Source organism: Thalassophryne amazonica, chromosome 15 (assembly GCF_902500255.1).
Source record: "Thalassophryne amazonica chromosome 15, fThaAma1.1, whole genome shotgun sequence".
NCBI lineage: Eukaryota > Metazoa > Chordata > Actinopteri > Batrachoidiformes > Batrachoididae > Thalassophryne > Thalassophryne amazonica.
In genome coordinates, this window is record NC_047117.1 from 58012167 (window position 1) to 58027316 (window position 15150).

A 15150-nucleotide genomic window follows, 5' to 3' on the forward strand; every position below is an offset into this window, starting at 1 on the left:
TCAAGGATGTCAAATATAAAGGAAAGAAAAGTGTATGTATCAGAGTTTTTTGGTTGTAACACTGAATTGTTGAATAGATCACTGTGCCAAGGAGGGAATCTCTTTAGGGTCAGTGACCCTATGGCCTTGGCTGAGGTTTGCACTCTCTGAGTGCTTCTAGTTAAGTTTGTTTCTTCTTGACTGAAAACATTTTTTTCTACGACTTCATAGTCAACAAGAGGGTTCTTCCAGTATGTCATGTTTGTGCTATGAAGATATGTTTCTTGGTGATACCTATAGCAATGAGAAGTGATTTACAGTTTATTCTGTTTTTGGTGAGAACAAGTGTAATCATTATTAAGCATTGCATTTGATATCAATTGCATTATTTTTAAATTTCAATGAAACATTTAGCGTGATATAATTCCATTATTCAGTATATACTACAATCATATTCTGGATTATTCAGTAATGAATTAAACAATTACGTAGAAATATAAATAAACATAGATGTAAATAATGAATACATGAAATAGAAATGTTTAGTAATTTGCAGGCTTTTGTTTAACAGGCTACAGGAGACAAAACGTTCAGCTTGATCAAAATGTGGATTATTTCTCTTTACTTGTTTGGATGCTGGATTAACAGCATTTCTTCTTCTTTTCACAGATTGAAAATTTTGCAATTACACATTGTGCGTCGTTCCACTTCTTACTGTGATGACCCCTTATTTCTGCACAGTTTTCGTTCAGACCTTCGTCATCATTGTTCGGCTCGTTGATGTCCCAGTAACTGAAACCCCAAAATAAATTAGACTTGTTCAAACAGCACAAACCAAGATGTAAAAAACACATATGACATAAAAGTAATAAAAATCAAAATACCTTTGTTGACATTTGTCAAGATCATTACATATTTTTTTAAACTCACATTTTAATTTATAAAGTAATATGGACAGTGTGTGAACCTTCTGGTCAGTGGCGTCCCGTCCACCCATTTCCAGATCCCTTCAGTCTCCTTGTCAGTTAGTCCAATCCACAAAGGCTTGTTAAAGCTTCCAATGAATCTCTTTTTTTCCCAGAGAGAGAGAGAGAGAGAAACACCAATTAAAATAAATAACAAACAAATAATGTGAGCTTATTATTCACTGTTATTTAGGTTTTGCACACACAGTATATTTGCATTGTTATTCAGACTGAATGACATGATGAATTCCATTACACCAATTTTTGACTCCATCATCATAGCTATGTCTTTCCCTCATGGAATTCTAATTACTTCCAAGCCATTTTAAGGCACCAAACAGTCCTGTCAGGTCCACTATAGATGCGGCACAGTCACACGACTTTCAGTGCTTCCTCTTCGGTGTTGGTTGCAAAATCAGCAGTAAATCAGCTCATTCAGCACACAAGCTGGACAAAAGAGACATAATGCCTAAAGTTGCTATGACACTTGGAAAAGTGCCTGTGTGGATGTTTGTTACCATCTATTGCAGTTGTTATGTGACCAGTGTTCTCACTGTGTATGTGCCTGGCTCATGCACAGTCAACCCTTAACTGGACAAGTGCTGACAAACTGTGTTAACTGACAATGGTTTTCTGAATTGTTCCTGAGCCCACGTGGTGAGATCATTTACACAATGTCAGTTTTTAATGCAGTGCCGCCTGAGGGATCGAAGATCACGGGCATTCAATGTTGGTTTTCGGCTTTGCCGCTTACGTGTAGAAAGTTCTCCAGATTCTCTGAATCTTTTGATTATGTTATGGACTGTAGATGATGGAATCCTTAAATTCCTTGCAATTGAACGTTGAGAAACATTTTCTTAAACTGTTGGACTATTTTTTCATGCAGTTGTTCACAAAGTGGTGATCCTCACCCCATCTTTGCTTGTGAATGGCTGAGCCTTTTGGGGATCCTCCTTTTATACCCAGTCATGACACTCACAATTAGTGTGCTCAGTTCCCAAACGCTTATTGAGTGTTGTTAGAAGGAAACATGATGTAACACAGTGGTAAACATACCACTGTCCCAGCTTTTTTGAAACGTCTTGCAGGCATCCATTTCAAAATGAGCAAATATTTGCACAAAAACAAAGTTTATCAGTTTGAACATTAAATATCTTGTCTTTGTGGTTATTCAATTGAATATAGGTGGAAGAGGATTTGCAAATCACTGTACTTTGTTTTTATTTACATTTTACACAACGTCCCAACTTAATTGGAATTGGGGTTGTACTTATGGTACTTCTTTCTTCTTATTATTACAGTGGGAGGTACAACTGTGGTAATTTAGAAATGTACATGTGTCTGAATCTTTATGTTTGGATGACATGAACAGAAGCCCTTTCAATAACAACCTACATTTTGGTGAGAAGAAAATAAATGCAAATGTGAGTAAAATTAATATTGTGTACAATGTGGATAAATCAAAGCTGTTAAACTTTTATGTCTAACTCACCTGTTCATCTTCACTCGATATAATAGCCAGATGTGCACCGAGCTTTTCACATTCTGCTTTGCTGCTGTACCAGTTTTTCATTCCAGTGGAGATTAAATAACAACTGCTGCCATAGTCTATCCAATTATCACATATTTTGTCTGTTGGACAAAAAAGAAACAAATCAGCAAATCTTCCTTCACAAAATACAACAAGATGCAGAAACAATGACACTCATTCAAAAACATTAAGTAAATACCACTGAAATACCATTAAAAGTACAGTATATAACTTACTCGAACGCTCTCTGATCAGGTTTCTGTTTACAGTCTCCAAGTTGTGTTTCTCATTCTCTAAGTAACTGATGATTTGGGTCAGATTGTAGTTGAGACTTTCTAGTTTACTGTATCTGGTCTTTAGGTCATCTCTCTCTGTGGTCAAGTTGCCTTTTTCTAGCTGTAACTGAGTTGTCATCATGCTCCTTCTGTCTTCATGGACTGCCACAACAAAAGAACACATGGATGGCTCAAGTATTTATTATATATTTATATCAGGTGTGGTTCCACAGAAAGGCTGGACACAAATACAGGACTCGAAAGCAGAGCTCTGTGAATAAAAGCAGTTTACTGAAGCAGTAAACAGGGTCCAGTATACAAAAAGGAAGAGTACAACAACAGCAGAGTACATGGAACATCAGGCTTAGGTGTGGTCAATAATACAGGCAGGTAATCATAACACATGAGAGGCAAGCAGGTCAGGAATACACAAAAACAGAGCTTGAGAGAAGTCACAAGGCACATCAATCAGGTGAGAGAGCAGGGCAAAATGAGGAGCTTAAATACACCCAGGTGATGAGGTGCAGATTGGGAGCAGGTGTGCTGGAATGCACCAGAATGAGGGTGTGGCCAGAGAGAGGGAAACGCCCACCACCAAGTGACAGGAGAGACAGACCAGAGGAACAGGGGCAGATAAACCCAAGCAGGTAAACCCCAGCAAGAGAAGCAACCAAACAAGACAAAATCAACCAAAACATGAAAATATAACAAGACAAAACCTCACATCCTGACAATTTAAGCAATAATTAATCAGCAAAACCAAGTTGGGAGATTCACATTGAACCACCATGACAATGAGTTCCATTCAAGAAGATGTTTAGGATCTTTTCTCAAATTTCTTTTACTTTTTGCGTTAAAATATTGATATTTCTTCAAAATTACTTTAGACTACACCTTCTTTAAAATGTACCAAAACAAACTTTGTCCAGATTCTGCTGAAAAATAATTCTGCTTTTCTCAGTGCAGTATCAGGCTCGGTGTTGACAACTAGCTGGACACAAATGCAGAACACAAACTCACAGATCTGTAGGCTTAACTCTTTTACTGGGTTGGTTAGCAGGGGTCGGTACATGGTAAGGCAGTCAGACAAGAGCAGAAGTACAACAATCATCAGGCGAGAGATGTGGTCGAGAAAAACTAGCAGGTGGTCAAAAACACAATGAGGAAAAACGAAGCAAGGCAATGGTACAAGAGAAGGCTGGAAAGAAGACTCAAGGCACATTGAGCTGGCAAAGGACCAGAGCTAAAAGAGAGTCTTAAATACACCCAAGTGATGAGCTGCAAATCAAGGACAGGTATGAGGGGAGGTGACTAGAACAGGGGTGTGGTCAGACAAAGGGAAACGCCCACCACCAAGAGAAAGACAGAGAGAACCCAAGCAGAAACAACAGGCAAAGAACCGACAACACCCAAAAAGAAGACAAAATGTACAATAAAACAGAGCACAAACTAAAAGCTGACATGCAGTTCAGGACTCAGCTAAAGCCCCGTTTACAAATAGACGTAAGAGCTCCCGGAGGCGTCCCGGAAGAGTTTTTGGCCGTCTTAAGGATCACACGCCGTTGTTAACGCCGGCACTAGGGGGCGTGGCTTAGTTCCAGCTTTACTGGGAATCGTCGAAAAAATTATTCAACATGTCGAATAATTCCAGGAGCGCTCCTGGAGAATTCGCGTGACGACGGAGACAACGCGAACAACGGCGTTTGATACTTTTTAATCGCCATTTCATCCTGCCCCTTCCTGTAGTGCTGCAGTTTACACCGCCGTAATTGGCGGCCGGCGATGTATCCCTAACCAACGGCGTGTAAAATGGCAATAGAGCCCTCAAGGGCATTTTAACTGGCGACAGAGGCAGACAAAATGGCGGCGCTAGCAGACAGTACGCCGTTCTAAACACCACCTCCCGGTTAATGGCGTTCCAAACGGCCGATAGGCGGTGGTCAATATAAAAACGCTAGCACGCTGCATGCAGGTCTCTCACTGTGACCCCAAACCCCCTTTCCCTTCCCCCTCCTCAGCCAGCCTCCAATCCTGGACACCAGCATGGACTCCCAAAATTTCCTGTATATTTGTATTGTCAAGTATGTCGGTAGCATGGCCAAAGCAGAGGGTCACCCCTTTGAGTCTGGTCTGCTTGAGGTTTCTTCCTCAATTCATCAGAGGGAGTTTTTCCCTTATCACTGTCACCTGTGTGCTTGCTCTAGGGGTTGGTAAGGTTAGACCTTACTTGTGTGAAGTGCCTTGAGGCAGCTTTGTTGTGATTTTGGGGCTATATAAATGAAAATAAATTGAAATTGGTGCAAAAATAAGTACTAATTGGTATTTTAATGACACTTGCACTGTGTTGTGTGCTTTTTTGACCAGAAACATAACAGAATGTAAAGAATCACAATCAAATTCCTATCTTTTAATCTTTGGTGATACAATGCAGAAGAAAAATGTTGTGCATAATTTGACACCAAAATCAACACAATCAGAAAAAAAAAAAATCTGAGTTGGGGCAACTTGTGATGTAGCTGTTCATGCACTGTAGGAAAATCCAATTATGTGTTTCTGTGAAGAATGTGCATTCAGAAAAATCACTGTGAAGTTTCACAATTTATACAAATGATCTTTTTTTGTGTTATGCAGGTTAAGATTATTTTAGTTGGGGCATTGTGATACACAATGTAGAAACAGTTCGTTGTTGACTGTTGAATGTTGACTCACTTTGAGCAAGACGCAGTGAAATGTTGAGAACTGCTTGCAGGATGCACAAAAGCCCAAAACTCACAGCCACCAGAATGTACAGTTTTCTCCCTGAGAACAGAAATCACACAAACAGACACACATCTGAGCACAATAATTAGCAACAGCTATGACAGAGAATTTTGAGTTCCTTTTGATCCATTCTGCATGCACATCTGCAACTACCAAATCACATCATACTGCAGACATACTGTTAATACCAACCAGGAGTGTGTGTCAAAATGTCAGATTGTTGGTATATTGTTGGGTGGATTTTGCAGAGTGATAAAGAAAGAGACAAAAAGAAAAAACTGAGATAAAAGTGGATCACTAAGTCTGCAAGCATGTGCTAGGACCATGTGTTTCCACATTAACTACAACATGGAACCATCCCGGGGTCTGAATGGCAACCACCCAAACAGACAACCAAACCATTTGATAGGCGGGATGCTCAGGAATGGTAGTACACAAATGTATGGCTGCAGCAGACAGCTCTGATTTTTAGTAAACTTTACTGAAGTGGATAGCAGTGGTCGGTACACGACAAGCAGCAGTACAGAATCATCAGGCAATATGGCGTTGTCAAGGCAACAGGCAGAAGGTCAGGTACACACTATGAGGCAGGCAGGAACAAAGAGAGAGAGAAACACTCATCACCAAGAACCAAGAGAGAGACAAGAGAAACAGAGACAGACAGACCCAAACAGAAAAATCCCAACAAGAGAATAAGCAAACCAAAACCCTGAAAATAAAAAACTAACAAAACTCAAACTCTGACACCATCATCTCCACCACTTGAAAGTAACCATCTATTTACCACAGCCAGGTGAAGCGTGGGCATCACCTTCACCTTTTCCAGCCACTGTGGTCCTCAAGTTTGAGGCACATATGTGCTGGATCATGCACAGAGAAAAGTACCACATGCCCAGTATGTCATAGCTGATGCTCCCTCACAACGCAGGTGATATTCCTCATCGTAGGCTCCCTAAGTAACCACTCATTTGACACAAATGTTAGATGATGTTAGTCTAAGGCTGAATCTCAGTTCTACCCCTCAGCCCTTCCCCTTCCCCCTTCCCCTCTGTTTTGTGTGGGCACAAGACACAGAGGGGTGTCTCTCGTGCTCTTTTTGCAGCAAGCGGAGGGCTACAAACCCCTCCAAACGGAGTGAATCTGGATGCACACTCTGTTTAGAGGGGCAGGAGGAGCTTACCGCTGTCTCCACAGAAACAAATATGGCGCCAAAAGAGCCACACAAATGTAAGCAGCTTTCATTACAAATTACGCTGTTTAGAAAGTTATAACTTGCCAAAAAACTTTACAGGCAATTGCCTATGACAGCAACGTGTATGCTGCTGGATGCATATTGCATATCACCAGTTATCCATCTTCATGACGAAGTGGTATAGAGGAGGATTTTCTTAAAAAGAAGACCTGAAAGTTTAGCTACAAATTGCCAGAAAGTACATCTGAGATGCAAGCCTGGATTTGATCTGTTTTGGTAAGAAAATCCTTCTTTGCTCTACTCCACTATGAAGCTAAGAGTATTGATGCAAAATGCAAAGCTTGCACTGTGCACAATTTCTCCAATCACAGCCACATAATCCCATAACTTCTCCTGGATTGTCTGGGTGACTTAGTGGCTTTCCTCACTCTTCTCCTTCTTGCACAGTCACTCAGTTTTTGAGAACTGTCTACTCCATGCAGATTTACCATAAAGTGCCATACTGTTTGTATTTCTTTGTAATTAATGTAAATAAAGTCCAAGACATATTCAGTGGCAGCTTTACCATCAGAGAGCCTCGTCCACAACTACCACAAAAGACTCAATCAATCAATCAATCAACTTTTTTCTTATATAGCGCCAAATCACAACAAACAGTTGCCCCAAGGCGCTCCACATTGCAAGGCAAGGCCATACAATAATTATGAAAAACCCCAACGGTCAAAACGACCCCCTATGAGCAAGCACTTGGCCACAGTGGGAAGGAAAAACTCCCTTTTAACAGGAAGAAACCTCCAGCAGAACCAGGCTCAGGGAGGGGCAGTCTTCTGCTGAGACTGGTTGGGGCTGAGGGAAAGAACCAGGAAAAAGAGATCGATCACTAATGATTAAATGCAGAGTGATGCATACGGAGCAAAAAGAGAAAGAAACAGTGCATCATGGGAACCCCCCCACAGTCTACGTCTAAAGCAACATAACCAAGGGATGGTCCAGGGTCACCCGATCCAGCCCTAACTATAAGCCTTAGCGAAAAGGAAAGTTTTAAGCCTAATCTTAAAAGTAGAGAGGGTATCTGTCTCCCTGATCTGAATTGGGAGCTGGTTCCACAGGAGAGGAGCCTGAAAGCTGAAGGCTCTGCCTCCCATTCTACTCTTACAAACCCTAGGAACTACAAGTAAGCCCGCAGTCTGAGAGCGAAGCGCTCTAATGGGGTAATATGGTACTACGAGGTCCCTAAGATAAGATGGGACCTGATTATTCAAAACCTTATAAGTAAGAAGAAGAATTTTAAATTCTATTCTAGCATTAACGGGAAGCCAATGAAGGGAGGCCAACACGGGTGAGATATGCTCTCTCCTGCTAGTCCCCGTCAGTACTCTAGCTGCAGCATTCTGAACCAACTGAAGGCTTTTTAGGGAACTTTTAGGACAACCTGATAATAATGAATTACAATAGTCCAGCCTAGAGGAAATAAATGCATGAATTAGTTTTTCAGCATCACTCTGAGACAAGACCTTTCTGATTTTAGAGATATTGCGTAAATGCAAAAAGGCGGTCCTACATATTTGTTTAATATGCGCTTTGAATGACATATCCTGATCAAAAATAACTCCAAGATTTCTCACAGTATTACTAGAGATCAGGGAAATGCCATCCAGAGTAACGATCTGGTTAGACACCATGCTTCTAAGATTTGTGGGGCCAAGTACAATAACTTCAGTTTTATCTGAGTTTAAAAGCAGGAAATTAGAGGTCATCCATGTCTTTATGTCTGTAAGACAATCCTGCAGTTTAGCTAATTGGTGTGTATCCTCTGGCTTCATGGATAGATAAAGCTGGGTATCATCTGCGTAACAATGAAAATTTAAGCAATACCGTCTAATAATACTGCCCAAGGGAAGCATGTATAAAGTGAATAAAATTGGTCCTAGCACAGAACCTTGTGGAACTCCATAATTAACTTTAGTCTGTGAAGAAGATTCCCCATTTACATGAACAAACTGTAATCTATTAGACAAATATGATTCAAACCACCGCAGCGCAATGCCTTTAATACCTATGACATGCTCTAATCTCTGTAATAAAATTTTATGGTCAACAGTATCAAAAGCAGCACTGAGGTCCAACAGAACAGACTCCAGGCTGTCATTGATGTTAAAGGGGCAATACACAGTATTAAGAACAGGGGTATGTAAACTTTGGATCAGGGTCATTTGGGTGGTTCTCTTTTCATTTTGATGTAAAAATAGGAAACACGGTTGTTTGACGAAAAATGGCTTCACCCAACCACTAACCGTGAGTGAAAAAAAGTTTTTGTGTTGTCATTCATATTCTCTTAAAAATAGCCAAAAAAAAAAAACAAAAATTCTGCCAGGGTATGTAATATTTTGAGCACAACTGTATACACACACACACACACACACACACACACACACACACACACACACACACACACACACACACACACACACACACACACACACACACACACACACACACACACACACATGTATATGTGTAACACATAACCTGACGTCCTAATAGACTGATATTATTTGTCAAGGAAATTTCTAAAGGAAATAGGGCTGGATGCAAAAAATGGGACAATTTGAAAAAGAAATATAAGGTTAACAGAACTAGATGCAGCCCAGAACATACATACAGGTGCTGGCTGTATAATTAGATTATCATGAAAAAGTTGATTTAGTTCAGTAATTCCATTCAAAAAGTGAAATTTGTATAATGTATACATTCATTCCACACAGACTGATATATATCAAGTGTTTAATTACTAATTAATTAATTAATTATTAATCAATCAATTAATGATTAATCAATTAACAATTTTAATTATTACTATTAATGATTAATTAATTATTATTAGCATTATTAACATTAATAAGTTAGTAATTAACTAATTATTAATATTATTTATTATTATTATTATTATAAATGAGAAATTAATTAAATTAATTATTAATACCACAACATTCTCCAACATGATTGTGATGCGTCGAAGAAATCTGTGACTTCTTCTATTTCTTTGCATTTATGCAGAAAGAAGAGAAAATAAAAAGAGCAAACAGGCTACTGCAACAAGTTGTGCTTCGGTTGCCATGTTCACAAACAGTGAAGATGGCAGTTTGAGACGGGCAGTTTTTTTTCCTCCTAAGACGGAGGGGTGTCTCAATTCATAGGGCTAGAGGCATACCCCTTCGGCTTACCACTTGTTTTAAAGGGGTAGGCGTAGGGGTAGGGCCAAGGGGAAGGGGAAGGGGTACAAAAGAGAATTGAGACTGGGCCTAAGAGGGTTTGCTGGCTGTTCTTATTGACTCCACGCTGATAATCAAAAATACATTTATTACGTATTTAAAGTGAAGCAGTGTGTTTGTGTATTTTAAAAACACACGGTGCTGTGTGTTGGTCCACTGGCTGCTCTACATCTCACAGATGAAGTGAAAAGACTGGTGTCACCGAACAAACGGTCCCCTCTAAAAATTGGTGCACCCTGCCTTCACTGTGCATGTCATTTGGGACCACAGCAGCACATCTGAGACTGACTCTCTACACCTCAAGTGATCAAAGGGAATAATGTGATTATTAGCCATCAGATGACAAAGTAAAACCTCTTAAGTCATTCTAAAGTCAGCTTTAAGCAGAAACGAGGTGATAATCAGTGAACCATGGATGATGCTCAGAAATGACACATGCAGTGAAGACAGGGTGGACCAAATTTTAGAAGGGGCCATTTGGTCGGTGACACCGGCACGTTTACTGAATCAAGTTTCACTCTTAAAAAATGCCTTTATCATGCTAATTGTTACTGGATTCCATCAGAGTTCCTATCTTCATTAAGAGAGTGAACAGCAGATTTATCACTGCGGCTTTTGTAGAAAGGTTGCACTCTACAGCCCAGTTATTCACAGGCTGCGTTCATGTGCACTGCACACACAAGTCTGACTAAGAATGTGGCCGACTGCCGGTGCTTACAGTCTAGGAAACCTCCAAAACTAAGGAAGAAAAAAAAAAGATACAGCAAAACAGAGAGGGAACACCATAAATTTAACAGTTTGCATGATGGCACTGACATATAACATGATGGTGCAACACCTTAGTGCCATTGCTCAGGGAGAGTCCTGAATGTGCATTTGGTTTCAGTCTTGTTTTTGAGTTTTACTGAGGTTTGGCTTTATTTATAAATGCCCTGCTTTGGTTTTATTCTGTAGGTTTTTCAGTTTGCCTCACTTCCTACTTTATTTTGACATAGTGTTCTTGTTTGGTTTGGTTTCTTCATGTTTGCTCTCACACCTGAATTCATTCAGCCATCTGTGCACCTGTCCAATAGTAATCACTTCCCAGTCTACTTAAAACCTACTTTTCTGGTTTTTGGTTTCTGGTATGTCAGTTTGTCTTTCCCCTTGTGTTTCTTTGTGTTCATGTTCTCCACGTTGATCGTCACAGTTGCCCACTTACCCTTCTTGTCTATGTTTTCTGAGTTTAACCTAAGGATTTTTTGGAATTTGTGCTTTGAACATTGATCACTGTGTATAAACCTGGACTGAAATCAGCATTGATTAAAAAATACTGAAAACATCCTGTCTGTTCTGTGCATTTGGGGTCACATCAGATCGCAATTATGCATACAAATGTCTGTAATTCATAAACCTTTAATCCAATATTTTTGTTACACCTTTTGATTTAAAGCTTTCAACTCTTGTGGTAGGTGGCAAAATTTCAAAATTTGTTATCACTGTCTAACTACGTATGGACAAGGTTCACCATTAGTAAGGAATTCTAGTTGGATACTAGACCTATCTTCATGGCAGAATTGCTGGAGGTAGACATTTGTGTGGGGTCACTGACCCAAGAGTGGACCCAGTCATGTCTGCACTTCAATGGCCTAGCTAATGGTGTGAGGTTTTACATATAAATTCTAAGGTAGTCCCCAGTCTTCATTATTCCATGCACCTTGTTGGAATACAACAGTTAAAATGGCAGTAACATGCCATTATGCCTTAGAGCATAATGCTACCACAGCTTTGGTACAGTGTTCTTGTGGTTAAATAACTAATCTTTACTCCTCCAGATATTTGTGGTCATTGTGACCAATCAATTCAAGTTTTGTCTCATTTGACAAAATGTTCCTTGAGAAGATTATTTCTTTATCCATGATGTTAGGTGCAAACTTCAGTTGCACATGAAAGGTAACTTGCTGGGATAAAGAGTTGGTCTGCATGCTGGCAGACCTGGGTTGAATTCCCAGTCACACAGCTGTCTGTCTAACTATATCTGCATTGTCCCAATATACCCAGCTGTTAATGGGTAGCAGGCCTGGCTGAGGAAGTAAACTACATTGGACTTGTGGCCTGTCCAAGGGAAAGTTGTAGATACTCATCTCTTCCATGCTACAGAATCTTGGGATAAGCACAGTCACCAACAGGACTCAGGGCCTATAGAGGATAAGTGCACATGAAGGTGTTGGCAGCCCCTCACTCTCTGGTAATGTGGACCTCACTTGACTGTAAACAGTGACACTTGTGTTCCAGCAGGTTCATGGCCTGTTCCTTGGTGGTTCTTAATTTGTTCCTGACCATCTGAACCAGCTCAGGTGACAGTTTGAGTCTTTGTTTCTATACATTGACAAAGTGGCGACACCTTCCTCTAACTTGTACTTATGTACAAGTGTTTACATAGGTGATCTTGGTCTCTGCATTTGTTTACCAGCAGCTCCAAGAAGCCTTCCTGAGTTGTGTAAATCTGTGATCCTCGTTCTCAGATCTGCACTGAGCTCCCTGGACTTTCCCACTGTAATATGTGTTGGTCCAGTGTGTTTTTATGTTGGCACAGAGAAACTACCAGCTGTAGTCAGTCATGATCAGCAAAAGGAAATTAAAAGGCCTGTACAACTTAAAGCACATTTTGGAACTTTCTACATCACTGAATTCATAGTCTAAGTGTCCTGCATGCATATGTTAATTTCAGAAAACCCAAAATGACCAAAAAAATGACAATTTCTGGACCAAAGTTTTTTTTTGTTTTGCCCTCATTTTCAGATTTATGTAGACAATTATTCTGCTTCAGAAGAAGAGTTCAAAGAAATCATTGAAAGCCCAGTATTGCTGTGACGTTCGTGTCCATGAGTTCTCCTCTTGGGATGGAAGACTGAACCTACAGTAGTGTTCAGAATAATAGTAGTGCTATGTGACTAAAATGTTTAATCCAGGTTTTGAGTATATTTCTTATTGTTACATGGGAAACAAGGTACCAGTAGATTCTCACAAATCCAACAAGACCAAGCATTCATGATATGCACACTCTTAAGGCTATGAAACTGGGCTATTAGTAAAAAAAGTAGAAAAGGGGGTGTTCACAATAATAGTGTGGCATTCAGTCAGTGAGTTCGTCAATTTTGTGGAACAAACAAGTGTGAATCAGGTGTCCCCTATGTAAGGATGAAGCCAGCACCTGTTGAACATGCTTTTCTCTTTAAAAGCCTGAGGAAAATGGGACGTTCAAGACATTGTTCAGAAGAACAGCGTAGTTTGATTAAAAAGTTGATTGGAGAGGGGAAAACCTATACGCAGGTGCAAAAAATTGTAGGCTGTTCATCTACAATGATCTCCAATGCTTTAAAATGGAAAAAAAAAAAAAAAAAGACGCGTGGAAGAAAACCATCAAAATGGATAGAAGAATAACCAGAATGGCAAAGGCTCACCCATTGATCAGCTCCAGGATGATCAAAGACAGTCTGGAGTTACCTGTAAGTGCTGTGACAGTTAGAAGACGCCTGTGTGAAGCTAATTTATTTGCAAGAATCCCCCGCAAAGTCCCTCTGTTAAATAAAAGACGTGTAGAAGAGGTTAGAATCTGCCAAAGAACACATCAACTGGCCTAAAGAGAAATGGAGGAATATTTTGTCGACTGATGAGTGTAAAATTGTTCTTTTTGGGTCCAAGGGCCGCAGACAGTTTGAGAGACGACCCCCAAACTCTGAATTCAAGCCACAGTTCACAGTGAAGACAGTGAAGCATGGTGGTGCAAGCATCATGATATGGGCATGTTTCTCCTACTATGGTGTTGGGCCTATATATCGCATACCAGGTATCATGGATCAGTTTGGATATATCAAAATACTTGAAGAGGTCATGTTGCCTTATGCTGAAGAGGACATGCCCTTGAAATGGGTGTTTCAACAAGACAAGCAAAACAAGCAAAATCTTGGTTCCAAACCAACAAAATTAATGTTTTGGAGTGGCCTGCCCAATCCCCGGACCTAAATCCAATTGAGAACTTGTGGGGTGACATCAAAAAAGCTGTTTCTGAAGCAAAAGCAAGAAATGTGATTGAATTGTGGAATGTTGTTAAAGAATTTTGGAGTGGAATAACAGCTGAAAGGTGCCACAAGTTGGTTGACTCCATGCCTCGCAGATGTGAAGAAATCATGAAAAACTGTGGTTATACAACTAAATACTAGTTTAGTGATTCACAGGATTGTTAAAAAAAGCAGTTTGAACATAATAGTTTTGAGTTTGTAGCGTCAACAGCAGATGCTACTATTATTGTGAACACCCCCTTTTCTACTTTTTTTTTTTACCAATAGCCCAGTTTCATAGCCTTAAGACTGTGCATATCATGAATGCTTGGTCTTGCTGGATTTGTGAGAATCTACTGAATCTACTGGTACCTTGTTTCCCATGTAACAATAAGAAATATACTCAAAACCTTGATTAATCTTTTTAGTCACATAGCACTACTATTATTCTGAACACTACTGTATGCCACTGCAGTTACAAGTCCATTTTCCCAACTTTTAAGCCAGTACTTTCTCAAAGTATTCACAACAAAAGCTTTAATTTAGCAGAGTACTGTCGTGTCACTGCACCTGCTTTCAAAAGACACTTACACTTGCATGTCCAAAACATTTACATCTTTGATGTAAAAGATTTTGTTCTTTGCATTTTTGACACCAGCGATTACTGTTGTTATTGAGCAAATAATTAGGACTTCTGTCTTACCAGACACTGTATCAGAGCTGTTCCTTAAAGTGAAATTTATCACTGGAGCATCAGACTGGTTTCTGCAGTCAACAGAGATCTCAGTTTCCTCTTTATGGGTGAACCTCGCCATGATGTATCCACCAGAGTGAGACAAAGGTGTTACTGAAGTTGTGCTGCAGTTTTTCAAGTAAGACTGTAATGATCTACTTGTTCTTTACTTCTGTTTATCTCTCTCCTCCCCCCCCCCAACACCACTTCCTCATTTCTGACAAATTTATCTGTAAGTTCTCAGGCTACTTACAAACTTTAGATCTGCTATCTCAGTTGAAGAAACAAGTGTGAGAATATGCTGAGGGGCTGATAGGTTTCGTTGCCAAGCAGTAATCTGCTTTTAGTTACATACCCTTTTTTCTCTCAAAGTTTTTACTGTAACATTTTCCATGTTTGTCAG

The 15150-nt window shown here is 39.9% G+C and overlaps 1 protein-coding gene across 1 annotated transcript; it reads right to left on the bottom strand.

The window, feature by feature from the left end:
* Positions 1-542: 542 nt before the first annotated feature.
* LOC117526761 (hepatic lectin-like) lies at positions 543-14904 on the bottom strand. Its single transcript, XM_034188842.1, has 6 exons — positions 14718-14904; positions 5460-5549; positions 2712-2912; positions 2437-2576; positions 947-1047; positions 543-771 (listed from the first exon to the last, which is right to left on the bottom strand). Exons 1-6 carry the CDS (start codon positions 14827-14829, stop codon positions 621-623), a joined length of 795 nt encoding a protein of 264 aa, XP_034044733.1. The 5' UTR covers positions 14830-14904; the 3' UTR covers positions 543-620.
* Between the last annotated feature and the right edge of the window lie 246 nt (positions 14905-15150).

Bases quoted from the DNA above. Each gene is read 5' to 3' on its own strand.
- LOC117526761 (XM_034188842.1), bottom strand. From the start codon at position 14,829: ATGGCGAGGTTCACCCATAAAGAGGAAACTGAGATCTCTGTTGACTGC. The intron at 2,913-5,459 runs GTGAGTCAACAT...TTGTTGTGGCAG, and splicing joins TTCACTGCGTCTTGCTCAAA to TCCATGAAGACAGAAGGAGC. The intron at 772-946 runs GTTCACACACTG...TTGGGGTTTCAG, and splicing joins GGGACGCCACTGACCAGAAG to TTACTGGGACATCAACGAGC.